Source organism: Microchirus variegatus (assembly GCF_963457635.1).
Source record: "Microchirus variegatus genome assembly, chromosome: 15".
In the NCBI taxonomy this organism is placed as follows: Eukaryota; Metazoa; Chordata; class Actinopteri; order Pleuronectiformes; family Soleidae; genus Microchirus; species Microchirus variegatus.
The window spans coordinates 14,832,114-14,858,812 of NC_139816.1; the positions used below are offsets into that span (position 1 = coordinate 14,832,114).

Sequence of the window (26,699 nt, forward strand, 5' to 3'; positions counted from 1 at the left end):
AGTTCAAATGGAAGGAAAATAAGTTACAATTGTGGACCAGAGTAGGGCTTCCTCTGCAATTACATACAGTAGTGAGACTTGGGGGGTACATTTCCACAGTGATTCCACATTTATGGCCACTTTTGGTTGCAGTCAGATAATTAAGTGCATTATTTTCAGTTGTATTGTTTTTTTTCACATCATGTTTACACATTACTGCAACCTAAATACAGGAAACAATGAGCACACCATAGCAAACTAATAGCCAGACACATGATTAAATACATAGCACAAAATGACAGGCAGTGTCACAGCCAGCCTTCCATACAAACTCGTATATCAGTACATGGAAACAATGTGTACACACCTCTGCAGTTTCTTCATTTGCTCAGCTAGGCTCTGCTTCTCGTTGTTAAGGAGGCTGATTTGGTATTCCAACTCTTGCACTACTTCTGTCTGTTGCTAGATAAAAAAAATAAAAAACATTCAATAAAGACATTACATCGACTCAAAAGCAGATAATTCCTCGGCTGGTGATATCTTAAACACAAAGGAAAGGAGCTGCCACTTTTCTGAGCAGCCTTTTTCTGCAACAATTTGACTGCTGAAGAGGTTGCAATTATGTTTTTTTTTTTTATCATCACTGTACTTCTCGACTGTCACTACCACTCTGCTGTGAGTCAGCCTCAAGAGGAAAACTGGCCTCTCACAATGTGTGCAAATGCTCAGCTTTGTTTTCCTCAACATCTTTTCCAATAAAATACAGAACATGTCACTGAGTCCCAGAGGACACTCCAAGCATGAATGGAAAGGTCAGCTCAGTCATGTACGTATAGAACATACTTGTTGTGAGAGGTCAGGCTTCTTGTGGGGATCTTGGCTGATGCAGTTTCCTGGAAGATCACCTAAATCCACACCTACTGCCACATCAACCATGCTCCTAGGCGACGAGAGGGGGACGTTCCTGTAGAGCTGTAATAAGTCAGGGGGTTTGGGGATATTGAGGCCGACGTCATCCCACAACTCAAAATCCTGGAAACAGAAGAAGATTGCAAAATTAGCAAACAGTGCTACACAGACAATAGGCTAGTTTAGAAAAAGACAAATGATCCCAGTTGTTGAATTCAGCTACAGTCACATGACCCAACCAGAGTGGCCATTTGTAAATCCGTCTAACAAAATGAGGAAGCTGGAAAAAATCTTTACCTGGTCATCGTTTTCATCAGAGAAGGTGATGGATGACAGTTTGCATTCATTTTTTAATAAATACTCATTCACAAGGAAGTTTAAGGCTCTTTTCTCCAGTGGACGTATAGGCTCCTGAGGCAGAGAGAGAAAAGGGAAACTGTAAATCTTTGTTCTTACAGCCTGACAGTGCTTCCCTCACTGGGGTTTAAAAAGAAACATATCTATTCTTTCAATTCACAAACGGAAAGATATCTGCATGTTGTTCTTCGGTGCTTAAGGATTCCCCACCTGAATTTCAGGACTTGACTTTTTTCTCTCCTGAGAGGACACTTCACTCTCTGAGGAAATTGAAAAAAAACAAAAAAAACAAAAACGTTTGATGAGCTTGAAAGGATTGTGCACATTATTCAACCAAACGAATTCTCTTTGAAACAGAAAGAGAGACAGCTGTAACTTAAGAGGGTTCAGGTGGAGAAGAAGTTAAAATTACGCCACACCTGCTGCCTGAGTCAAGTTGGCGCGCAGAGCCTGAATGGTCTCCTTTGCTTTCCGTAGCTCAAACTCCAGCACTGGACAGGAAGTGACAACACACACACACACACACACACAGGAAGTGCATCCAACCGAAGACAGGGAACAAACAAATTAAACAAAGATGGGCATGAAAAACAAAATAATCACACAAAAGGTCTTAAGAGTCACAAAACAAAAGAAAAAAAATGGGATGCATGCAAATCATGGGTCTAAGCAACACATGCAGCAGAGGATCATGGTAAAGCCGGCTGGATGACTGTTTGTTTGACAAGAGTGTGTAATACATTGAGTCATATCTCAAACATTGGATTGCCTTCCCTTATTTTTCACCTGTGAAATACACTGAGGTGTCTGATTTAAACAAAAATGGGAGTTACTTCAGTAGCTGAGGTGAGTAAAACGATTCAAGCTACTGAAATGCACCCATGATAATTTAGGAGCTGTCTGACACCGGATTTCTTCCAGACAAATTCATTACTTCCAAGAAATTAAACAATTTGGTTTCAAGCCACTCAAACTCAGGTTTGTAATTCTTATTAGTGTTTAAGGCCATAATAATACAAACAACACAGTCTTAGCTTTAAAAATCAGAATTATTCAGAGTATGTTACAGTTTAAGTCTTATTTGATTCATTGTGGAAAAAAAACAGAGCACAATTCATTATAACACAAGCAAGCTGTTTCTGATTTCTTATGCGACCAGAAGCAGCAGACACCGTGTTCATCTTTTTGTACGTTGGAATTCAAAAAACAAAACTCTGAATAAAGAAAATGAACACACACGATCTAGGACAGGTTAGAGTAAAAAAAAAAAAAAAAAAAAGAAGAAGAAGAAAGCACGCAAAACATAAGAAGCAATGGAGCTAGAAAACTATGTTGCATAGCTGTGCACTGAAAATCTTTTTAAAAATCTAATCGTGTCCCCATATTTATCATCTAATGTGGAGGATTGTTGTAGGTGTCATGACTGAACCCACCAACAGGAGAAATGTGAAGATCAGGGTTATCCATTTTATTCTTAATGATAGGCAATATCACATTAATTTCCTCAAAATGCAATTTCAATTTCCAGTTCCTAATGGAAATGTCAGCAATACAGCAGAGGGAGTTTTTTTTTTTTTGGACACTATTCTTCTGAGTGCACAGGATGCAAGCGCAACGACATGGAAAACCAAGAACTGAATAACGGGGGGAGAGAGAGAAAGTAAAATAAAGCAAAAGCTAGTCTGGATGGAGTGACTTGTCCAGTATTGTTCACTGGGGTTTGATCAACGTCAGGAGAAAGCAAGAAAACCCAGAGTCAGACAGCTGGGGGGCAAACATCTTGGCAAGAAGAGGGGGATGAGACTGGGAGTCAGAGTGGGGGAGGAGGTGCCAATTTGGGTGAGTGGGCAGTGTGGTAATAAGAGTCTTTGTGACTGGGAACATGGAACCAACATCTCTGCTGCATGGTTTTTGCTGTGCATATGCATGTGTACTATGTGTATGTTAATCATCAACTGTAAAACACTGCAAACCTTTAAAAAGCCATTTCATTATTTACATTTTAGGTCGACTGACCTTTACCTCTACTTATGATTAAAATATTAATCCCTTTCCTCCTCTCATTACCCCATTTCTGAATGAAATCTACTGGCATACAAATCACAAATCTTAACAAAAAGACATCATGTTATATCTTTTGTAAAACCATATTAAAAAAAATACTGAATGAATACAATGCCAAAGTGTAAATGTGTACTGCAGTAATGGACTGGGCCTTAGGGCCTCACTGACCAAAAGGATGACTACATTTTTTTTTTTTACAATGGATAATGTTACCACTCTGCCATGGTGTAGAGTGTAGGGCTAAAAAATGTTTTTGTGTGGAGGAAGTATACAATACAAACATGACAACAAGAGTCAGAATACAGTTAACAAATTATGAATGGACCCTGCAAGATTTAAGTGTCCCTTCTGCATTAGAATTTAAGTCAAAGGCTTCAACATCTAAAATTGCATTACACAACACAGTTTGCAACTAAGCAGCTGCTCCTAAAATGTTTGGATGATCGTCGTCATCAGACTCAAATGTTAACGTGTTTCACCAAAGCGATCCAATGGTGCATCACGACAAAGCCACAGGTGGGAAGGCGGCGTGATTTCTAACAATGCTGAGACAGATGCTGTACCCAAAATACCACAGACCGCCTCAACAGTGGCAGCCGAGGGCATCGTGTGAACACAGAACCAAGAAAGAGCCACGTTCTAGAGATGCATATTCTGTTATGAAAGGTTGACTGTGCATATCTACAAATCTTTTTGTTATCGTGACAATGAGCAATTATACAATTAAGTGTGATATTATGATATTAAAACACGGCCATTGCTTGGTCATTCCTAAAACAACTATTAGTGCCACTGTGACACATTAATAACATGAGATTGTAATTATTGTCTTTGATGCATCATTCATTTCATTTTAAAGGAAATATCACATTCTTTAAGGCTCTCTTTCCTCCATCTTTGATATCCAAAAACTGTCTCGCCTTTCAGCCAGGACAGTGCAGGTCATCTTACCTGCTACTCGCTCGTCCGACTCTCTGTTTCCATCATCCGAGTAACGGGCAAAGTCCAACGAGTCCAAGGTGCTAATGCTGCCTGCACGATCTGAACAAAAACACAGAGAAAAAGGTGAGGCAGGAATGCAATTAGGGACAATATATTCTAACTAAAATGACAATCAAATGCTCTGCCTGGAATACTAATTCACAAGCCACAGTGTCTCTCTTTTTGTTTTGCTACTACAATGTCAACCTCTTTGAGGCCTTTCTTATCAAACACCAGCCTTACATTTGGGAACAGGTTTGCCTGATGTAGTGTTCCCTTCAAGAACAGATAAAGCTGACACATAAGCATGCCCATGATCCTGTTTCACTGAGCTAGGCAGACCTGGTAGCTTAACCAATGGTGTTTCCTTTCCTATTTGCTCTGTGATAGCAAGACGCAGTTAAAGGTCAAGCAAAGAGAATAGTGTTGCTGGCCTTAAAGTTGTGGCTTTTTTAGGATGGGCATCAGTGAGTGAGTGAGTGAGTGAATATTAGTGTAGAAATGATTTCCTGACCTGACAACACCAGTGATGTTGCAGATAATATGATTATCTATTTGCACTGAGCGCACACATTGCTGGTCACATTATTCACCTCAGAATTTCTGGCTTTTGTCAGGGAGTGATCAGATCAAACAAACTTAAATTACCAATGCTTCTTTCTTTTCTCATACTATCTTGGACTAGATTGTGACTTGGTATGGAAAAAACACAAATGCTTTAGAGGGGGAAGCCAGGAGAACCAGTGAGCATTTAGTTATATGATGGATAAAGTTAGGGTGAGATGCTGTAAGGAAATGCATTATGCCAATGCCAAGTCTCTATAATTACAACAACAACAGAGGCATTAACATGTATGTATGTGTGGGACATGCTTTAATAAGAAAGTCTCACCACACAGCTTCAAACATAGTCCGGTGACAGAAAGTGTTTCAGTGGTTGTGAATGTCTGTGGATATTCCCACTTCCTGTAGTGAATTCCTTCAACTGTCTTCGCTTCCTGATAATGTGTGACAGCATGCATTGTTATAGTTGTAATCTATTTGGTTAATCAGTGTAAAACAGTATAGCTTTATCCATGGGTGTGGGTGTGTGTGAGAAGGAAAAAAAACCACAAACCTGTAATTCCACAATAGGCAGACTGCTGTACAGAGGACTTTTGTGTATGTGACTAATTTGCAAGAAAACAAAACGAGTATTTCTTCCCAGCTGACCTTTCAGTGATGTGCCTGCGGTGTGTAGTGCATGCACTGTGATGGGTCTGGCTGTTCAGGCTGTCAATTCTTCACTCCACATTTGCAAATCGGGTTGTGCTGAACACACAAATCCATGCAAAGTCTCTTCTCCTCCCTCCCTCTCTATACTCTTGAATACAGGAGTGTCATCAACTCGCACTGAATCACTTGTTACAAGATAGCCCTTATCAGTGTGCCGAATAAAGAAAGTATCTTAATCTCTCTGCTAGTTTCTTGTTAAATCAATGAATCCAACCAAAACAACTGAATGAGAGATGGCATGTGAATAGGAAAGCTTCAATGGACATAGTATTTTCAGCCTAGTGTAGGAAAAACCAAAGCAGTTAAAGTGGAGATGGAGGGAGATGAGAGAGATGAGCGAGATGAGCTATGGTCAAAAATGAGATGGGGCAGAAACAACCAAGTATGCACATATAGGCACAAAAACACTAACCCCTAACCCATACCAGACCAGGTTCTGGTCTCCATGAGTGCTATTGGTTCAGATCAGGTTATGCCAGAAAGGGTCTCAAGCAGACAACAGTAAAAAAGTAAGTTCAAAAACAGTCAGTCAATCAGGGCGGAGCTGATCCAGAACTACATGAAACACTGCCAAGACAGCAATATCATCAATAACCTTTGCATTCAACACTAATCCCCTGCTGCAAATAGAAGGGATCATGGTCAGACCTTATTCAATGAGAAATGTAATAGAAGAGACACAGAGAGAATTTGATGCTGAGCCAGCTAATACATTCGAGACCTCATCAAATGAACTGGTGCTGTGATGGTTGACCTGGATCGCCACCATGCCAAATTTACAAATATGCAACACTGAAGATCACATGAATAAGGGACATTCAAATCAAATTAAATGTGAGAGATGTTTTACTTATATTTACATATATGGCCACTTTTGGACAATCCATATCATTACATTACATAGAAAACTACACATTGATCTTAAGATGGAGCAACTTACTGTTGACTTTGTATTGTCAATTTAAGCAACTTGCATGCTTGGGTTTTAAGCCCTTCACGTCACATGAGCAAATACCCGCATGACCAGCCAATGAAAGGTGGAGGGAGTCCTCCACGCTTCCTTGCAGTGAATTAACAAAGTGGCGAGAGATGCCTTGCTGTGTCATGTGGCTTAGACCGAAAGCTGCAGATGACTGAGTAATTATCCAGATGATGCTCAGTGTAATCAGCTGCTCTTGGCTAAGAGACTCTGGTTGTAAAACTCATAATGATCTTATCAATCACAAATCTGGCTGCTTAACTGTTAAAAGTCATTAAATAACCTCTGGAATCAGATTTTTTTCAAAGCGAAGAAAACTTCAATTTCCGAGCCTCGTAACCATGTACAATCCTTTAGAGCCACAGTCAAATATGAATGTAATGCCATTGTTTGAAGAAACGCGTGTGTCAAACCACTAATAACACTGGCACCAACAAGTAGCATCCGGTATTCTATCAATGTCTCCATCTTCATAACCTTTTTACTGTTTGTGTATTTCAATGGCGCAGTTTACTGAATTGTGTTGTATACATATACAACTTTAACAAAGGTGCCTTGATTCTTGAACAGGGCATTTTTACCCTCCATACATGGGAAGAAAAGATAATTCCACTGATCACATGAGGCCATGACTATCAGATTATGCTGAAATGTGACAAACCCTTGAACTGAGTTAATTCCTTTCTATCTCGTCAGCTGCATCATTCTTTCCCCTCTTCATATAGTAGATTTGACACTGCAACTTCCTCTGAGATGCATTTATTTTTCTCCTTCAACTATCCTCAAAAGCTAAACACACTGTGCTTACCGTTTCTCAGTGACCTTTCTTTCAGGTTCACAACAGGAGACCCGTCAAATCCTGTCAGGTTTTTCAAAGAGATCATCATGAAACATTTATTATGTTACGTTGTTGTGAATCTTTTCAAGGTTTGTATGATGATACTGCAACCCAACAGACAACTGCACCTCTTTACAGCTCATACACATACTGTAGCTCACACGTTTGCCTTTTCTGCAGTAGTCTAGTGTATATAAAAACAGTATCCCTAACCTATTCTACGGGGTGGGGTTCACACAAACAAGACAGTGGATGCAGTCAATCTGACTGGTTGCTATCTGCTTAAATTAGCTTCAGGCAAGTTGCCCACACTCGGGACAATACAGGAGCCTCATGAGACATGAAGTCACTGTCCAGAGCTACTCCAGGAAAAAATGCTCTGGTTATAGAAGCACAGCTTCTCCTACTTCAGCATAAATGCCATGCCTCTCTCAGTTGATGAACAGCCACAGTTTTGTTATACAATGAAACATCATCAGCTCAGCCTGCAAATAAGGACATTGTGGTCCTTATTTCTTCTTTTGAGATTCTAATACCTTGTTCTTAATGACATATTAGAGTATAGAGAGTATGACAATCTACTTGTTGTTGTTAGTTAAGGACAATCAGCAAGGGATGGGGGTTCAGTCACTGCTTGTGTGTCTCAGTCCGTTTATAAGATAGTATAGATCACTATCAACACAATTTGGGTCACATACACAGCTCCCTTCCATTGTCTCCTGGATGTAAGTTACATTATTAAAACAAGACAGAACCAGTTGTTGCAGTAGAGAATATTAAGATAGTCATTTGCAGTAAAACCCCAGTCAATTGATAAGATTGTTATACACTGTGCTAAATGCATTTTTTTTCTTTTTCAAGTCACATACAATCTCCTATACTTACAGACACTGACATTCATGTTTAAATGTTAATGTCAAGCCCCTGTGCTCTGCCATAATTGTTGAATATCGAGGGACTACAATTTCTGCTACTTTATTGCAGACTACATTTTTTACCTCTGCCAAGGAAGTTACGCTTTCACCAGCATTTTTGCTTGCATTGCAAGCAGCAAAAATCAAAATGTTACCCCAACTTAATTGACATTTTCTGGGGGTGTAGATTGCAGCCAAGGGACAAAATGACTAGACTTTGTTTGATATCTGGTTCACCTCGAGTGTACTAAGCAGCCTTGCTGGAGGCTTGTGCTCCCGAGGGCTTTCCCTAGTGGCTTTACATATCACCATAGTGATACTATTTGCATGGTATGTTTGTTCATGTGTGTTATGGACCCTTAACTTGCAAAAAAAAAACAAGCATTCTACACAGTGACCTAGTACAATACTTCTCTTTCTGTCCCTTTGTCATTTTCTATAATTGAGCCTCATCTCTGACCTCCATATGGGCTCACATAGAGGGGCTTTTTTCCCCAGCAGGGCTGAATAACACTATAATTATCACTACAGGCCTGTCACATCATCACCAATTAATCTAGCTTCTGTGAACTGTACTATAGCCTACACATATTTTCGTGAGCCTGTGATGCTCTGAACAGCGAACACAGCTGATCCACAAATCGTGCTTGTTGGCTGTGGGCCCGACTGGACCGAGAGAGCAGGTGCAGCAAGCAGATAGCACTGGATTGATTGGTTTGCCCATTCCAATCTATTAAGCTAACGCTAGCTAGCTAGCTACTTGAGATAAAGATATATTTACATCTAAGCAGCTACGTTTGCGTAATTTGCCCTTTGAGTAGCTACTTACTGAGCGGTCCCCCAGGTCCAAGGACCTGATCTTTGGCAGGCGGAGTACCGCTCTGTCGCTCGAAGTTGCCCGGGTTGGAGAAATAATCCCTCAGCCTCGGGAGCTCTCTGCCTGCTTCCAACAGTTCAGTGTGAAACTCCAGGGCCGTGAGAATGTATTGGTCCCGTATTAGCTGAGCAGCAATGACATCCACCGACACCCGTGTCTCGGCGCCGCTCGCCATCGCGGAGGTTGCAGCGGCCGATAACGAGATGCCCTCACCGCTGGGGCTCGTTCGGTTGCTTGACAGCAGAAGTGTCGGAGGCTCGCCGTCTGCAGGCGGGGAGAAAGGATTGCCTGGTGGCGGCCCTGGCGCTCCCTCGCTTGGGCTTCTCTCTGTGTCAACCGTTTCATTAGGACGCCGTTCAGCCTCTTCATCAGAGTCGCTGATATTAAACGGGTTAACGGACGCCATTTTTCCAATATAAAGCTTTTTAGCAGCTAAGCTAATCGGAACCGCTTCTACCTAAGTGGATATAAGGCTAGCTAAGGTTTGGTAGGTAGGTTTGACAAGGGGGACAGGATGGGAAGCGATGATTGGTTGAATTATCGAGACCATACGTCAGAGCCCGCCCATTTTGTCAGATTCTGGAAAATGATTGGATGGTAGATATGGAAGGGAAAACTGGGCAGGGCACCGTTGACAGCACATATCAAACGTTAGCTAATGTGTTGCCAAGGAATCACAAATATTTACAGTAGAACTGCACTATAACAGAGTTAATTTAAGTGTGAAAACGAAAAACAAAAACACTGTGGGAGACGTGAATTTCACAGGAACGCTCGCTGGGAAATAAATATTTCAACTACATTACCCACAATTCCGTAACGTTTCGACGCACTCTGTCCACGCAGGTCAACGTCATTCACAACAAGGAAGTGAATTCCCATTGGAACTGAATTTACTTGAAGTAATCTTCTTAAAAGCGGTACAGTAGGTGTTGTAAAAGCACGCACTTGTGTTTACGAGAACGAAGCGTTGGTATCGCGGCCTCTATGTATTTAACACTGGTCGTTCCCGAAGATAAACGAACAATTTGATTGTGAATTAGTAAAATGGAAGTAGTAGTTTGTTCTTCTCTTCCAGTAATACACACACAAGACAGTGTCTTCCTGTTCTATGGTCGGATTCACTTGACGTTACATACAGGTAAGACTTGTTTCATGTCATTCATTCCAGTTTAATGTGTCAGGCATTAGGCACAATGGACACTATTGGAATCAACCTAAAATAGCTATGAAATTAATTATTTGTGCAAACTAATGGCATGTGGTGTCAGAGGGATTTATTGTGTACTTTAACTAATCTACTTGGCATAAAACCTGTTTAAACCTGTCTGATGCTAAACATTTCTCTGGCCTCTCTCACCTTTAAATCTGTGACAGTAATAGTGTCCACCTTTACTTAGAACATTTAAAAAAAGATTTCTCTTCTTGAAACCTCCTGTCTCCAGGGTGTTCTGCAGGCCTGCCAATGTGCTGACATTCAAAATGAGGATGATCACCTTCTTCCTAATTGGACTGATAGTCCATGTAGTCTTCTTTATCTCCATCTTTGACATTTACTTCACCTCTCCCCTGGTCCATGGCATGACACCCCAAACTACACCGCTGCCACCACCTGCCTCCAGACTCGTGTTGGTCATTGCTGATGGCCTTAGAGTAGACAGCTTCTTCACCCTACTGCCCAATGGCTCATCTAGGGCTCCATACCTGAGGTTTGGAAACTAATATAAAATGGTTATTTAGGCCACTGCTATAAAGCAGAACACATACATGCATATTTGCTATAAGTCTGTCTGTTTGTGCCTTTGTCATACTGGTTCTCTTCTTGTAATGTGTCCATACATCCTACCTGTTGGTTGTGTGTGCTAATGTGTTTCCCAATATAAGGGGTATAATCGAGGACAGAGGAACCTGGGGTGTGTCACACACACGTGTGCCCACCGAGTCTCGACCTGGTCATGTTGCTCTCATTGCTGGCTTCTACGAGGATGTTAGTGCTGTTGCTAAAGGTAGGAATGAGGAATGAGTCCAATACAGAAACATCTATGGGAAAGGTTGATGAGTGGGAGTGTTTAGCTCTCACATTGTATGCTTTGTATGCTTCTGTGTGGGTGATCACCTTTGTGACGGTAAATATGTTAACCTGTGAGTGTGTGTGTGTGTTTACAGGCTGGAAGGAGAATCCTGTAGAATTTGACTCTGTGTTCAATGAGAGCAGGCACAGCTGGTGCTGGGGCAGCCCTGATATTCTGCCTATGTTTGCCAAAGGTACACAAACACACACCCAAGTGTAACAACTGTTAATGAAAGATGAAAGTTACAATTAATCAAATGACCTTATAAAATAAATGTTGTGATATTATATTATTTCATAATAACTGCTTCATAAGTACAAAAAAAAAAATCATTCTAACTAATCAAAAATTCTCTAATCTGTCCTCCAGGTGCCAGTGGAGACCATGTGCACACTAACACATACCCCGCCCAGGAGGAGGACTTTGCCTCCACTGATGCCTCCAGGCTCGACAGCTGGGTGTTCACTCAAGTCAAAGTATAGTATTTGAAATACTGAAAAACTGAATTAAAAACCCTATTCAACTTGCTACTGAAAATAAGAGTTTGGTAGCTTTTTAATGAGCAGTGTAAGTGAAAATATTTGTTACAAATGTATTGATTGCTTACTATCAGTGAGGATAAAACTAACTATCTTTATTTTATCTTTCCGTAACAGTCATTCTTTCAGTCAGCAAAGTCTAATTCAAGTCTGAGGTCTAATTTGCTCCAGGATAAGAATGTGCTCTTCCTTCATCTGCTGGGCCTCGACACAAACGGACACGCTCACAGACCAATGTCACAGTAAGAGACATGTTAAAAGACTTTCATTGTGTTCTATCTAGACCATATACAATGAAATTAACATATTCTTCAAAGCAGCTTTCAGTAAAGTAGAAGTGCAATTTCTTCACATTTTTCTATTGTGATTTGTGTTTAGGGAGTACCAAGAAAATATTGGTCTTGTGGACACTGGTGTTGCCGAGTTGGTATCTATAGTGGAAGATTTCTTTGGTCACGATGGAAGAACAGCCTATGTGTTCACCTCTGACCATGGCATGACAAACTGGGGTAAGACTCTTTCTTGTGTGTTTGTGGATGTGTCTCAATTTTTCTGCAAGAAAAAAAAGACTCTTAATAGGGTTTCTTGAAGCGTGTGGATGTTTTCTTTTATGTGTCTGTAGGTTCCCATGGTGCAGGTCTCCCCTCTGAGACACTCACCCCTTTAGTGGCGTGGGGAGCTGGAATTCAGAAAGCCGTCGGAGTCACTGAACCTCAACAGTATGATGATGGATACCAGCAAGGTGCTAAAGTCATATTTGCTTTAAATCGCTGTTGTTATAGCAGCTAATTAAGGACCCAATTTCTACAGCTCCACCACAGGCAACTAAAATATTCTATCTAATCTATATTTTTAGATTGGAATCTGGAGCATCTCCGTCGGGTTGATGTCAGTCAGGTAAGACCCATGGCCTGGCTCTACTGTAATTCATCTGTAGCACTATGTTTAGAAAGGAGTGACGTAACAGAATAAATTGTTTTTGTTACATGCAGGCTGATATTGCTCCCCTAATGGCTTCTCTCATTGGCGTGCCCTTTCCTGTTAACTCTGTTGTAAGTTCTGAAATAATCTGCGAATATTTGAGTTTACATTTGTTTTCTAAAAACAATAATATGATTGATTTTATAACTCCTGCTCATCTTTGTGTCATTTTAGGGTGTGTTACCTGTTCACTACCTCAACAACTCCGACCTGTTCAAGGCAGAGAGCATGTTCACTAATGCTATTCAAATACTAGAGCAATTTAAGGTATGGCCTGCATTAACCTGTTATTACCGATACAACGATGAGTGACTGTGGGTGACATTTTAATTATATAAAACATGTAAGTGAATCTGTAGACTTATACTGTATATGTGTGTGTGCTTTTGTAGATAAAAATGGCCCAGAAAAAGGAGACAACATTGTCTTTTCTCTTCACACCATACCAGTAAGTACAATTAGTGAATTACGGACTAAGGTAACAGGGATATTTTTAGTTGCACTGCTGCTATACTGCTATAACATTAACAGTTTTTATGTTGCAGTCTAGCAAAAACACAGAAAATGTGGTTCTATCTCCCACTGTGGAAAACAAAGTCATTGTTTACCCCTGTTGTTTTTATTCCTACGACTTCATTTTTATCTTCCGAAGTGAGAATGCTTACCAGTCATCGCAATGAAGATTACATTTCTGCAATTTGTTTTCCCAGACAACTCACTGAGTCAAAACAAACTGAGTTCATCCACAAGGCCAGGATACTGATTCAGCTGGAGAAGTTTGAGGATGCTGTAAGTATGAAGGAAAACACAATCAGCAGATTATACTGTTGGCACAAGAAGCGCATTGACAAAAATTTAGCTCAGCGGTCGTCTAGTTTAAATTAAAAAAAAGCTGGGGTTTGAATGAGCTCTTCTCTGAAAAACTTCTCACTGATTTTTTTTTTTCTTCCCTTGTCTGTTTTCTTATCAGATCACTTTGTGCCAGTCTTTGATATCCCACTCCCTGGAGGGCCTGGTTTACTACCATACCTATGACAGGTTCTTCCTGGGCTGCAGTGTGGTGCTGGGATTTGTAGGCTGGACCTCATATGTTGTCTTAGTCATACTTAAGACTCATGCTAACCTTATCAGACATCCCAGTTTGCTTAACAAGGTCAGAACATACAATTTAAACCCCCTATCTTTTTCCTTTTTTTGAATTTGTCTCAGTTAATGCCTTGTCAAATAATCTTTTTTCTGTGTGTGTGCATTTGCAGATGCCCTGCTGCTCTCTGGAGAAGCTGTGTATGTGTGTGACAGTGGTCATCACTGGGTTCCTGCTCATCCAAAGGAGCCCTTTTACCTACTATATTTATTGCCTGCTGCCTGTCCCTGTATGGTACTCTGTCCTAAAAGAGTAAGTAATAAAGACATCTGAGAAAATACTAAATAAATTAAAAACATGAAACACATGCACACATTACACTCTAGTAATCATACATTCTAATTATCTCAACACTGTGAATATAGTGCTTTAATTGACCACATTCATCCGTGCACTCTTATAGAACTTCTGAGGTGTTAATTACATCTTTTGATGTTGTATGAATTCATGTTTTTTTTTCTCATGTAAATGGATGAAAGCGCACAGTTTTCTCTCACAGGAAATTTAATCTCAATGATCTATTTAGGTCTGGTATTCTGATGGATTTGATTCAGTCTGCGCCCTCTCTTCCTCTGTGGAAATGTTTTGGCTACTTTGTGCTGGTGGCATTTGGAATTGAGCTACTGGTAGGTGCCTTTAATGCCCTGAAATAGACACATATAGGCCCCATGCATTTGTCCATTTGCACACCGTGTATCAGGCTCAGAATGTAGAGTATACAAATTCACCTTTGCTGCCCCCAGGTGGTGAGTTTCTTCCATCGCGCCATCCTGACTGTGGGCTTGGCTCTCCTGTCTCTCTGGCCCTTTCTCTCAGGACTTTTTGGCAAGGCTAAGGTAACGATGCCACTGGTCATGGCTTCCTATGTCGACATATGATTAATACACAAGTACATGTTAAATATAAAACTGTTGCTTTCCATTAATACTTACAAGAAACCAGGAGACGGATATGGAGTTTTCTTTTATATTCTGGTCAACATGTCTGAGTTTATACACATGTTTTAAACTTAATTAATAGGCAACAGAACAAGTCCAAACTGATTGAATGTTTTTTTTTTTTTTTTTCAATTTCTATATTAGCTTTTAAAATGTTTACACATAATGTAGCACTTCCTGAATCTAAAGGTGGTTCAGTGATGGCTTTGAAACAAATATGGAAACCTATGAGCAAGACAGTAAAAGAATAATCACTCTCGTATGTGAATAAATACATTGTTGAAGTGAAGGGTCAGATTAGTACCTGGTTTATTAAATTATGAATCTACATACAGCCTCTTAGCATCTGAACCAATTGTCTCTGTCCCCATGCAGTTCCGCTCAGTGAGTTGGCTTCTCGCCTGTCTGTTTTTGGCTCTATTCCCCCTGATGCCTGTTGTGGGCAGAGAGCCGAACATACAGCTGGTGTGAGTGTTTCCACTATTTGCTTACATTTATCAGAAATGAGACCAATACACAGAAACCACATTCAGGTTATTACTTCAGAAAAAAGTGTTTTTTTCCCCCTGAGTACTGTGTTTTGTCAGCTTTAATACATTGTTTGTTTCTAAGGATTATCTCATTTTTGAAACAATATGACCTAAATTAAAAATGTGTGATAATAAAATTTGATTTCGGTTGTTTGCTCAGTACTTGCGCAGGTCTACTCGCCGTCTTCACATCGACGTGTTACCTCTGGTCATCACGACAGAGGACACCGCTGCACTCCAGTGACAGACAGCAGTTCATTACGCAGGTAGCTACAGCACATATCATTCTGTCTGTGTGTGTGTGTGTGTGTGTGTGTGTGTGTGTGTGTGTGTGTGTGTGTGTGTGTGTGTGTGTGTGTGTGTGTGATTGTGTTAGTACGAAATAAATGATTACCTGTCAAACTCAACAGATGCTCCATGTGGCAGTGTGTGCATACGTGCCATCCTTCACTCACTCCAGTCTGCAGCAAAAACAGGGCCTGCCACTTTTTAATCAGGTCATCAGCTGGATCACATTAGGTAGGTGGCTGTGCATGAGTGGGTATCTGAGAACACACAGTACAGGAGACTCATCCGCATTATAAATATGTCCACAAATACTCACATATTTATGGTCTATTTTTAAATGGTGATTAAATATTATATGATTTTTAGTTTAGTCATTTAACAGTAACTTTATTAGTTACACCTGTGGCTGCTTTTTTAATGCAAATACCTGATCGACAAATCATCTGTCAGCAACTTGCTGCATTTTGGCATGTGGACATGGTCAAAACAGTCTGCTGAATGTAAAAATGGAGAAGACAAGTGATTTAAGTGACTGTGAATGGTTGTTGGTACAAGAACAACAAGGTCTGAGTATTTCAGAAAGTGCTAATTTACTTAAGTTTTCATACACAAGGAACATTTTGGGAATGTTCAAAAAAAGAAAATCCAGTTAGCAGCCATGAAATGCCTTGTTGATGTCAGAAGTCAGCGAATAGTAACTAAGACAACCGCTTGTTGCAACCAAGGTATGCAGATGGCCATCTCTGAAAGCACAATAGGTTGAACCTTAAAGCAGATGGGTGTCATCTGTAGCTAATAAAGCGAGCAGTAGATATATTATATATATATATCTATATGACCTAACATGCATTTTCTTTCTCTGGTCTCCGCGTAGGATCTTCAATGTTGCTTCCGTTGTTGAGCTCTACTCGTCTTTTCCATCGCCTCCTCAGCATATTCCTCTCTTTCACAGCCACATACCTGCTGTTGAGCACTGGGTAAGTCAGACGATCATATAGACACTCTACACTAACACTGTGGATTTAATAGAGTGGAGTTTTGTCAGCACCAAATAAGAAGAACAAATTCATATTTTTAATGTGTGTTTTATCCCACCTAGGTCAGAGGCCTTGTTCCTGCCTGTGCTATCTTGGCTGATGTTTGTGTGGATCAACATTGAACAGGAAGCTATGCTTGCACAGTGTGTCTCTGGCAGAGAAGAGGTAAAGACATTGTGTGTATGTTTTTGACTTTGGAAGATTTAGTCGAGCAGTGTGAACTGCTGTACATGACAGAATGGATCAAATATCAGTAGTCAGAGGATCTAGTCGTGTGTTTTTTATCATATTTAAATCACACCTATTTCATTTTTAAACCACACTGGGTCCTCATAGATGAGTTTAGTTAATGTTGATAAGTGTTATTTTCTGTAGTAGTCTGTATTATCTTTTGTAAGCATACTGTCATGTATTTAGTCTCACTAAAGACTGCAGTTATAAAACTACTCGCTAAAAAAAAGAGAAACCTGGATGCTTCTATGCTCGCCAATTACAGCCCTATTTCAAATCAGCCATTCTTAGGCAAGGTTATTAAAAAAAACTTTAAAAAAAAATCAATAACCACTTGATCATAAATGCCTTTTCCAATCAGGTTTTTCGCCAACACCATAGTACTGAGATTGCACTCACTAACGTGCTGAATGAGAGTTTTCCTAAATGTAGATTAAATTAACAGTTCTGGTACTTCTAGATCTCACAGCAGTTTATACATTATTGATCATAAAATATTACTGGACTGTGTGAAACAGTCTGTTCATTGTTCAGGTCCTACTTACAAGGCAGATACTGTCTCTACTGGCTCACATGAGTCAGAGGAACGTACAGAACCAATCAGGGTCCTACAGTACAAGGTTGTGTTTTTAGCCCCTTCTTTTCAACTTCTGCATAAAATAATTTCCTTCATTTGAAAGTTGCAATTGAGTTAGTGCTCACCTGGAGTCCAGTTGTTTAAAGACTTCAAGTTAAACCCAAAACCTGTGGTATTATATATTCTTTTTTTTAAGGCAATTAGACAGCTACAGTTACACAGCTACACTCCAATCCTCAGGTTCCTACACCGGCTTCCATTTACAAGAACAGGACAGATTTTTGCATACATTTGTCTCAAATCGCCTCAGTTGTCATTATCTCAGTTATACATCAGATGAGCTCCCAGTGCATCAGCCCACAGAGCAATCTGATCTGCCAACAGTGCTCCGAGTCCACAGCAGTCAGCCGTTATGCTGCCCTCTGCTGGAATCAACCTCCAGTGGCTGTTTTAAAAATGAAAACCTGCACCGTTCTTTGCTGCTTTGACTTCATCTAAACCCTGTACTTTACTTAATGTATTTATAGTCTTATCTGTTGGCCTGCTTGAAATGTTATGGGGGTTTTCTTTTACACATTTTGATGGCTTTTTAATATGGCTTTACTTTGCGACATGTCATTTTTTAAATAACATTTTTGTGTGTGTGTGCTGCTTTGTGCTCACTTTTTCTTTTCCTGTCATGCACATTGAATAACGTCTGTGCCTCCTTCTAAATTTAAATTTGTATGTGTCTGTCTTTTGTGCTATTTTTATTTAGGTAAAGCACATTGAATAACCCCTGTGGGTGGTAATGTGTCATACAGATCCATTAACATTTGCCTATTTTGTCTTTATGTTATAATGGAAACTACCTCTGGTCTAAAGCAAAGCAGTATTCAAATGTATTTACTCTCCACTCCAAGTGAAATTATTATTAGTGATAACAAACTATAATCTGTGAAGCAGGTTTACATAAAGATCTATGAAATGTTCTTGGATCATTCTCATGTGTTTGAGTGTATAATGGGTTTGCTTTTTGTCTTTCAGCTCTCCATTATTGATTTCTCTGCAAACATCGACATTGCCAAGATCCGACAGCTGAAGTTGGATGACATCAGAAGATCTTATTTTTTTGTATCCTCATCAGAGCAAACAAACAAACTCAAAAAAACCTTGTTTGACACTTGTTTATATTACAGTTATGTGATTTATTGCTCTTTAAAAATATGATAAATGTATTCGATGTTTTAAGATTATTGCAGCTCTTTTCTTTAACTGTCGGTTTTCTTCAGGTATTTTTTATAATAACTGCATTTTTTGGGACAGGAAACATTGCTTCAATTAACAGGTACTGAGTGTGTGTGTGTGTGTGTGTGTGTGGTAAATCGCAGGAAGTTGTGTGGGGGGAGGCAGTGTGTGGCTATACATGGTTTCAGTGTGGGTAAAATAAACGTCTGTTAGCGGTGAATACAATAAGATTCATGCATGTTAGTCAAGGAGGTTATCACAATGTCTGTCCTCAAGTTATAATGTGTTTTGGATAATTTACCGATTTTTGAGAACTCTTACTTTACTCTTAATACTCAACTTAAGTCGCTTCCTCTGTCTTCTTCTTTTCAATCTAGCTTTGACCCAGCATCAGTTTATTGTTTCCTGACTGTTTTTAACCCCTTCATCATGGGAGGGCTGATGATGTGGAAGGTACCATATTACACACGCACACTTCATATTTTTTACATGATATGCTGTGTAAATGAACATTTCTCATGACTGGGTTTTCATTCAATGTCTCTAGGACATATTATGTTAGCCTTCCTCTTTTGTGGTTTGTTATTTGTAATAGATTGAAATGGTATAGCATGATTCTCAATCAATGAAATATCCTAATGATTAAGTCTTATGCCTTATGCTCCGTCCTCACAGGTTCTCATTCCATTCATAATAGTAATGTGCACATTTGAGACCATCCAAGTCGTAACACAGCTGTCATCCAGAAGGTAACCTCTTTAAAAAAGACACTTGCATTTTTACTACACACGTTAGACGTTTACTATTGTTTCATTCATTCTCTCCCTCTCCCTCCATCTTTCCTTCTCTTTTTTCCAGTTTGTTCCTCATCGTGCTGGTCATCTCAGACTTAATGGCTCTGGTAAGGCTAACTTTTTTTTTTCTTTTTTTTCAGATTACGGATGCAATATGATATTGTTTCTTCTACCTAAAAAAATGCATATTTAAATATGAACAAATATGCATTACATTGACAGATAGATTAAGTCTATCAGCTCTACACAAGTCTCTCAGCACAGTGGTGTTCCGATTTACATTTACACATTTAAGTATTTAGAAGAAGCTTTTATCCAAAGTGACTTACAAAAGAGGAATAAGCTACATACTGTATAAGTAGTCTTGGAAAATACTCCACTAGATAGGGACAGTGGACTGCTAGAGGGTGGGCGAGAGTGTCGAGGTGGATCCAAGTGCAGAAGGAGGGGGTAGGGGAGGGGTAAGTGCGAGGACTGAAGATGCTCTTGGAAGAGCTGGGTTTTTTCAACAGCTTCTTGAAGATAGACAGGGAAGTGCTCTGTTCTGGTAGCGCTTGGTAGGTCATTCCACCAGCGTGGAACGACACACAAAAAGAGAGAATCGATTTGTTTTAAGTCGCGACAGATGGCGGCAACAGCAACACTGAAAAAGATAGACAATTCTACCCTTACATTGTTTCTGTTCAGACCAAACAGAGGCAGAATAATGACGTCAACAACGAAAGTCCAGAAAATTTACACACTGGATGTGAAAATGAGATGGTAATAAACTTGAACTCACGTTTCCTTTCTTCAGCATTTCTTCTTCCTGGTGCAGGACTACGGCAGCTGGTTGGACATTGGTACAAGGTAAATTCTCTGAGAAAAAAAAAAAACATTGTGTGAAAATCTTAATTTATTTTAATTAACTTGGCTCATATTGTAGACATACACACTGTCCCTAAACGTGTTTGTGATGTCTCTTTGTCTCTTCTCTTGCAGCATTAGCCACTACGTTATAGTGATGTCGATGACCATTTTTTTGATGCTGCTCAGTGTCGTCACCCACATTCTCACTTCGAAAAGACTTATCCTGTGGAGGAAACCCAAGTCGCACTTCCCCTAAATGAACATGCTTGACTGCATTTGTACCTATATGTCTCATATGAGTATCATTGTCTCTTTTTTCTAACACTATTTCCTGTAATTTTGTTTTAATATCATGGGTTTACATATAAGGGATACGGTTATAGGAGTTTTTTGGAAAGCCCCTCTATAGGTAACACATGATTACATGAGACCACAGATTGTAAGTTTGACTTTCCTGTGTCAGTGTTTGTGTTTACTACAATGTTTCAAAGTGATCTGAAGTAACAAATAACTCTAAAGAAACCAACTCTTACTGTTTAAATTGGTAATTATGATGTGAGATTTTCCAGAGTAGCCAAAGATATTTGCTCAGTGCTGTTTGCTCTGTATTCTTTTGTACACCCAGTCTGTGTCTCCAGCACATTGTTTCTGCATTAATCATTGATGAACTCACTGAGGCCACTTGAATATTTGACTATGAATTATGTCTTTGCCAGGAGTGCTGATTTATGATCCACCAGGGCAGGATAACTTGATACTTGATAACACTAAGTGTGTAACTATTTCCTGCAAAGCTGCTTAAGTATATCCTTGTGTGTAAGAAAATGGGATGTTATTTTTAAATATTTTTGTGACCATGTACTGTAGAACACTGGAGGACTAAGAAGTTAATAAAGAGATATTTAGCATAAAACAAGACTGACCTTGTCTAGTATCATTAAAATGTTCCATTCAATCAATTCAGACGAACTTAGACACATAAAGCTAAATAAACAAATTGCATACGTCTAACCACCAATGTGTGTTTAAGTTCAAGACCTCCTTCCATCTTGATGAAATGAAACTCATGTTTAGTGTATTTATTATATTGACTTCAACCACTTTAAGGCAATGTTTCCTGTTCTCTAGAAAATCTAGGCAGGAGAGAAATTAATGCACTCGGAAAAAGTCCTTAAACACCACATATAGAGAGATTTAGTTGAGAAAAAAAAAAGAGCTAACTTAAATGTGTGTGACCATTTCTCAGAAGCCCATGAGTGTTTGAACATGTCTGTTCACTGTGTCATCACATCCCCTTTCACTTCCCATCCTTTGAAGAGTGTAACTTGTGTATAATTGCATTTAAGATCAGGATTTCAATAAATGCTACCTAATTTAAGTTAAAACCTTTGACCTGCTGATCCTTTAAGTGTCATATGAACAATTAATTATTGCGCCTGTTTAAATTGTGCATCCGTCACATGATCATTTTTCTTTCTGCCTTGGATTGCTGTTGCAATATAGCAAAGACATGATTGCAATTGTAAATCTCAAAGATCCCTAAAGATGCTCTTAATGTGCCTGATCTCATGCGACCAAAAAAACCCTTCAGGCATTTGCAGAATGTCAATCATAAGCCAGTATAACGGCTAATAATTGTCAGACGTAAAGTAACGGCCGTGAGAGGAGAGGTGACCTGAAAGAGGGAAGCTGGTGGGTCTGTGGTTGTGCTAGTGTGTGTGTGTGTGTGTGTGTGCTGACAGAACACACACATATCAATACATTTGCACACATGCAAAGCTGAACTGTGGTTTCTGACAACACGCACACCGACACACACATTTTATTTTCATAACAGACATTTGCACACCGGTGACACAAAAACAGACAGACAGGCAGAGACGGACTCACACGTCAAGACCCGCTCTCGTCTGACAACCCAGGCTTTTCCAACCTACACATCGATAACTCTGCCCTGCCTGTTGATAATGGATATAATTTGACGTAGAAGTCACACAAACCTAATTCACTATTTTCACCCACAGGAGCACTCGGCAAACACTTCTTCTAAAAACTAAAAGGTATGTAGTTTTGATTTAGTGTTCATTCATTTTCAGTTTTACAAGCAAAGTTGCTATTTTGGAAACGGTGTAATTACTTAAAAAATAAATAATTATAACAAGCTCTAGCTCTAGTCCAATGTACGTATGCGTTTGCTTGTTTTTTCTTCATTTTTCTGGCACTATTTATTGAAAGCAGTGTAAAATTTGCAATGGAACATGGCACCAGCTTTATTGTAGTATTTATTAGGATTCCACTCCTATGGAATCGTTTTATTCTTTTAAAACTGCATACGTGTTTCCCTGTTGTCTGAATATGTTTCAATAAAGGGATTTATAAATAATTAATATTATAATACTGTATAATCACAATAGCATTGGCCAAAAAATAATAATTACTACACACTACATTAAATATAATGTATTGTGTGTAAGAATAAAACAATGTGAATCAGATCTACAATTTCCTCTATCGCTTACTTTCTTGATTCAAGATGGATTCCATGGTCAACACGAGTTCCATACTGAACAGCGATTCCTCCCCCAAACCCTCAAACAACGACGCCGCTGCATACCGCACGACCCTCCTGACCATCTACTCTGTGGTTCTGGTTATCGGAACCATCAGCCTGAGCCTGATGATGCACATTCTGAAGTCCAGCTCTACATCCATCACCTCCATTGCTGTACTCAACCTCATCTTTGCTCACTTCATCTTTCTGGTCACTGTGCCCTTCAGGATTTACTACTACGTGGCTCAGCACTGGAGCCTGGGGCTCGGGTGGTGCAAAGTGGTCAGCAGCATGATTCACATCCACATGTACATGTCTTTTCTCTTCTACGTCATCATCCTCATCACTCGCCTCATGAAGTTCCACAAGAAAGACGACAATATGGCCTCGCTGCGGAGCATTCACGCGCTCTTCGTCAGTGCGCTGGTGTGGATCGTGGTGCTCGTCCTGGTTCCGTGCGTCATCCGCTTTTCCTATGGCAAAAACATAGAGAGCAATGGCACCGTGGTGAATGACACAGCCTGCTTTAACTTTGGAAGACAAACACAGTCGCTTCCCGCCAAGGTGTTCAATTACATCACAAGCACGCTGATTATAGTGGCGGCCACTGTGCTGACGGTGCTCCAAGCCAATGTGGTGAGGGTCCTATACAGGAAGCATCAACAGGGATGCACCTTTCAGCAGGAATTTGGGACTCAGGTGAAGAGCCTGTGCTTTGCTCTCATCATGGTGGTCTGCTTCATTCCCTACCACATGTTTCGACTCTACTACTTGGAAAACATTGAGCTGCAGAGTATCAATGAGGTGTTTTTGAGTCTGACCACGTTGAACTGTCTGGACATGCTCACTTTCTTGGGGAGGAGAACCTGCTTAAAGTGCTTCTCGCGAATAGCCGCTTGATTGCAAAGAGATTAAGAGAAAATATTACGTGGATTTTGTGCGCTTTATTGGTAGTCAAGGATTTTGGTACACATCCATTAATGCAGACAAAAGGATGTCACTTTTACATAACAGCCTCTAAAACTAAATCCACTGATGCTACTAACTTCCTGTGCACATTAAAAAAAGAAACCAAACAGTCCATTATTTATAACGCATACACAGTGAGGTTTGCAGATGGAGCCAATCCCAGCTGACATTAAGCAATAGGCGCTGTACACCCTCACCAGGCGATCACATGACCAACACACTGGCATTCACACCTACAATTCATCTCCAAATAACCTCACCCCACCCAGGGAAGCAGGGAAGAAAACCCACACATAAATGAAAACCACAACCACAACCAAGAACTATCTGGCAATGAAGCTACAGAGCTCATCACCGCAGCACCATGCTGCACCTTAAAATATTTTTTAATAACTGTGTTAGAAACTGTGATGCTGGGAAACGCATTGGTGTGGGCGAGTGTGTGTTTAAGGAGGTGAGGTACCTTTTTCCTCTGTCACATGATTTCATATTAAAGGCATGCAAGTGGAGAAGATAATACATACATACTCGTGCATGATTACATGTATATTTGTATGTTTGAGTGGATTTTGCATAATTCACCTCCTCCTTTTGTACACAGCTGAGAGGAGAAATAAATGTCCAAAATCATTACTTTCTCACCATTATTCTGTGAAACATTACCTCACACCTCTTGGATCTCGTACCTTCTGCCCTCAGAGGTGTTGTTTCGAAGCTCTCTCTCTCTCTCACACACACACACACACACACACACACCTGGTGATTCTTTTCCTTTTGGTTTTTATGGGGCTGGGTTACTGTTTAACATCCCCACCCTAGTTTGCGTTTGTTTAGTAAATCGATCTAATGACTGTTCTATGGTGGCGCCATCCAATGTGTTGCTCCATGAATTATAGGCTGCTCAGCACTCCAACCTTCCCTTTTAATATTGTCCAACAACTTTACCATTTTCCCCCCGCCGACCTCAGTGTCACCGAGATTAATGTCGCACCGACTTGCTGCTCGGCCACCGAAAGCACAGCAACACAACTGGATAAATGCACATCCCACATAGACACAGAAACACAGGTAAGTCCAAATTCTCCTATATGATGTTTAATGCACACGGTGCCTGTAAGAAGGATTCAAAGTTATGCAGCGACTACTTTTATGGAGGAAGTGAAGTTTTACCTTTGACAGTTCTTCAAGGAAGTTTGGCAACATGTTTCGTTAAATCATGTGGCTTTGTAGTTTTGTGGTAACTGTTCCTGTTCACATACATTTCAGTCGCTATAGCTGCCATCTACAGCTGGTGTACCTTTAACTGTACGTACTGTGCTACAGCACAGTGTGTGTGTGTGTGTGAGAGAGAGACTGAGATAGTGTTCTCTCTGGTGTATCCGCCGACAGTATTTTGTAAAAAAAACAAAACAGATAAGACTCGCCTTGTCATGAACGAGGTGCTGTTAAGATCACGCGATAACCCATTTCACATATTGTACAAGTAATTGCTGTAATCTGTCATAAGAGATTGAAATTGCTAAGTAATATGAATGAGACTTGCTGGGGCTGTCGTGTATTGGACACACATTCAGCCATGCATGCATATTAATGTTATTTTTGTTATATTATTTCAAATTTGAGGAAGCCATCTGCTGTTCAGTGTTGCTCACAAGTTCAATAAAGATATTTTTTAATTCTCATTTACATTGATTTACTCATAATCTGTGTTGTTGTTGTTGTTGCATTGGTGGTTTAAGAATTGAAAAAGCGTCTTCACAGGAGTCAGTTGGGAGGCTGCTCATCATCTGCAACTATTAAAACCTCTAATCTAAATAGAGGGCGACAGAATTATGGCCAGTTCTCGCACAGCGATAGCCTCTTAGCACTGAGTTTTATGGCCTGCAAAGAGGTTTCGGTTGCTAGGTGGACACAAGGTTATGTCCTGCTTTTGTTTTCAACCAGAGAAGTCATAATACCTCTTAATACTTAAGTGTTTCATAGGACGTATAATTGATCTTTTGTATCCGTTTTTAAAACAGTGTAATTTTTGGGTTGCTGGACAAGCGGAAAAAAAAAGGTGCAATCTGACTAAATATAATATAAAGTGATAAAAGGCACTCGACATAACAGTAACAATGTCTTGAATTGAATGCTGTTATCAGTGAAAGCTGATGTGAAAATAAAATGCTTTTTGGAGCCCTTATTCTATGTAAAGGTGCCATACGTAAGAATGTGGCCAAAAACGGTTACTACATTCAAATTCAAAATACTAAGGTCTTTTAGGTTTCGTTTTCTGACGTAACTGGCAACCCGTGGTTGCTCGACAGCTGAGACACTACTGACTGCAATGACTGGTAGATGGCGGGAGGTGGCGCCACACGCCAAAACATGATTTCAAAACATAAACACGATTTGCAGTCTGCAAAATATATATTTTTTTTTAATGCCAATATTTTGGCTGTACTGTTGTTGTTGGTGAGTTCAGTTTGTTATATGAACATTATTCCTGAGTCTCTGTGACATATTAGGAGGATTTTATGGCCAGTTGCTTTAGATTTATTACATAATGCACCTTTAACAATAGCAATTTGGTTCATACAGATTTTTTTCTTTTATGAAACTAAGACTTAAAGCACAAATGATGCAACTTAAACCCAGCTGTTACAGCACAAAATCCACATTATATATTTCATCATGTATGACTCTATCCCATTCTAATCGGGATACAGAAACATACTTTTAATACGACTATAAATTGAATCCAGAACACCTCAAGTGCTTCTCGTCAGAGCTTTTGCGGTTGACAGTTCTTCACTC

The 26,699-nt window shown here is 39.9% G+C and overlaps 3 protein-coding genes across 6 annotated transcripts in view; 2 read left to right on the forward strand and 1 right to left on the reverse strand.

Moving 5' to 3' along the window:
* Positions 1–9,579, reverse strand: part of relch (RAB11 binding and LisH domain, coiled-coil and HEAT repeat containing) — a gene marked incomplete at its 5' end in the record, with an annotated part of 29,895 nt that extends 20,316 nt beyond the window's left edge. For all 4 annotated transcript variants that reach the window (XM_083901969.1, XM_083901968.1, XM_083901967.1 and 1 more), the window contains 7 exons: positions 347–441; positions 823–1,011; positions 1,186–1,299; positions 1,456–1,505; positions 1,665–1,736; positions 4,261–4,350; positions 9,126–9,579. In XM_083901969.1, the coding sequence (XP_083758095.1) occupies positions 347–441; positions 823–1,011; positions 1,186–1,299; positions 1,456–1,505; positions 1,665–1,736; positions 4,261–4,350; positions 9,126–9,579 (1,064 nt within the window). The remainder of the gene's footprint in view (positions 1–346; positions 442–822; positions 1,012–1,185; positions 1,300–1,455; positions 1,506–1,664; positions 1,737–4,260; positions 4,351–9,125) is intronic.
* Positions 9,580–10,655: 1,076 nt separating this feature from the next.
* Positions 10,656–20,768, forward strand: pign (phosphatidylinositol glycan anchor biosynthesis, class N; the record flags this gene model as incomplete). Its single annotated transcript, XM_083901395.1, has 28 exons — positions 10,656–10,882; positions 11,058–11,179; positions 11,340–11,438; positions 11,615–11,721; positions 11,902–12,026; positions 12,163–12,293; positions 12,407–12,526; positions 12,641–12,681; positions 12,777–12,836; positions 12,940–13,032; positions 13,158–13,213; positions 13,476–13,554; positions 13,736–13,918; positions 14,022–14,161; positions 14,436–14,535; positions 14,653–14,745; positions 15,223–15,314; positions 15,538–15,643; positions 15,788–15,896; positions 16,540–16,642; positions 16,765–16,867; positions 18,537–18,623; positions 18,782–18,837; positions 19,115–19,190; positions 19,413–19,486; positions 19,596–19,638; positions 20,328–20,380; positions 20,513–20,768. The coding sequence occupies 28 exons, from the start codon at positions 10,656–10,658 to the stop codon at positions 20,634–20,636; spliced, it is 2,802 nt and encodes a 933-aa protein (XP_083757521.1). The 3' UTR covers positions 20,637–20,768.
* Positions 20,769–22,913: 2,145 nt separating this feature from the next.
* On the forward strand, positions 22,914–23,831 carry gpr141 (G protein-coupled receptor 141; the record flags this gene model as incomplete). Its single annotated transcript, XM_083901558.1, has 1 exon — positions 22,914–23,831. The coding sequence occupies one exon, from the start codon at positions 22,914–22,916 to the stop codon at positions 23,829–23,831; it is 918 nt and encodes a 305-aa protein (XP_083757684.1).
* Positions 23,832–26,699: the final 2,868 nt, after the last annotated feature.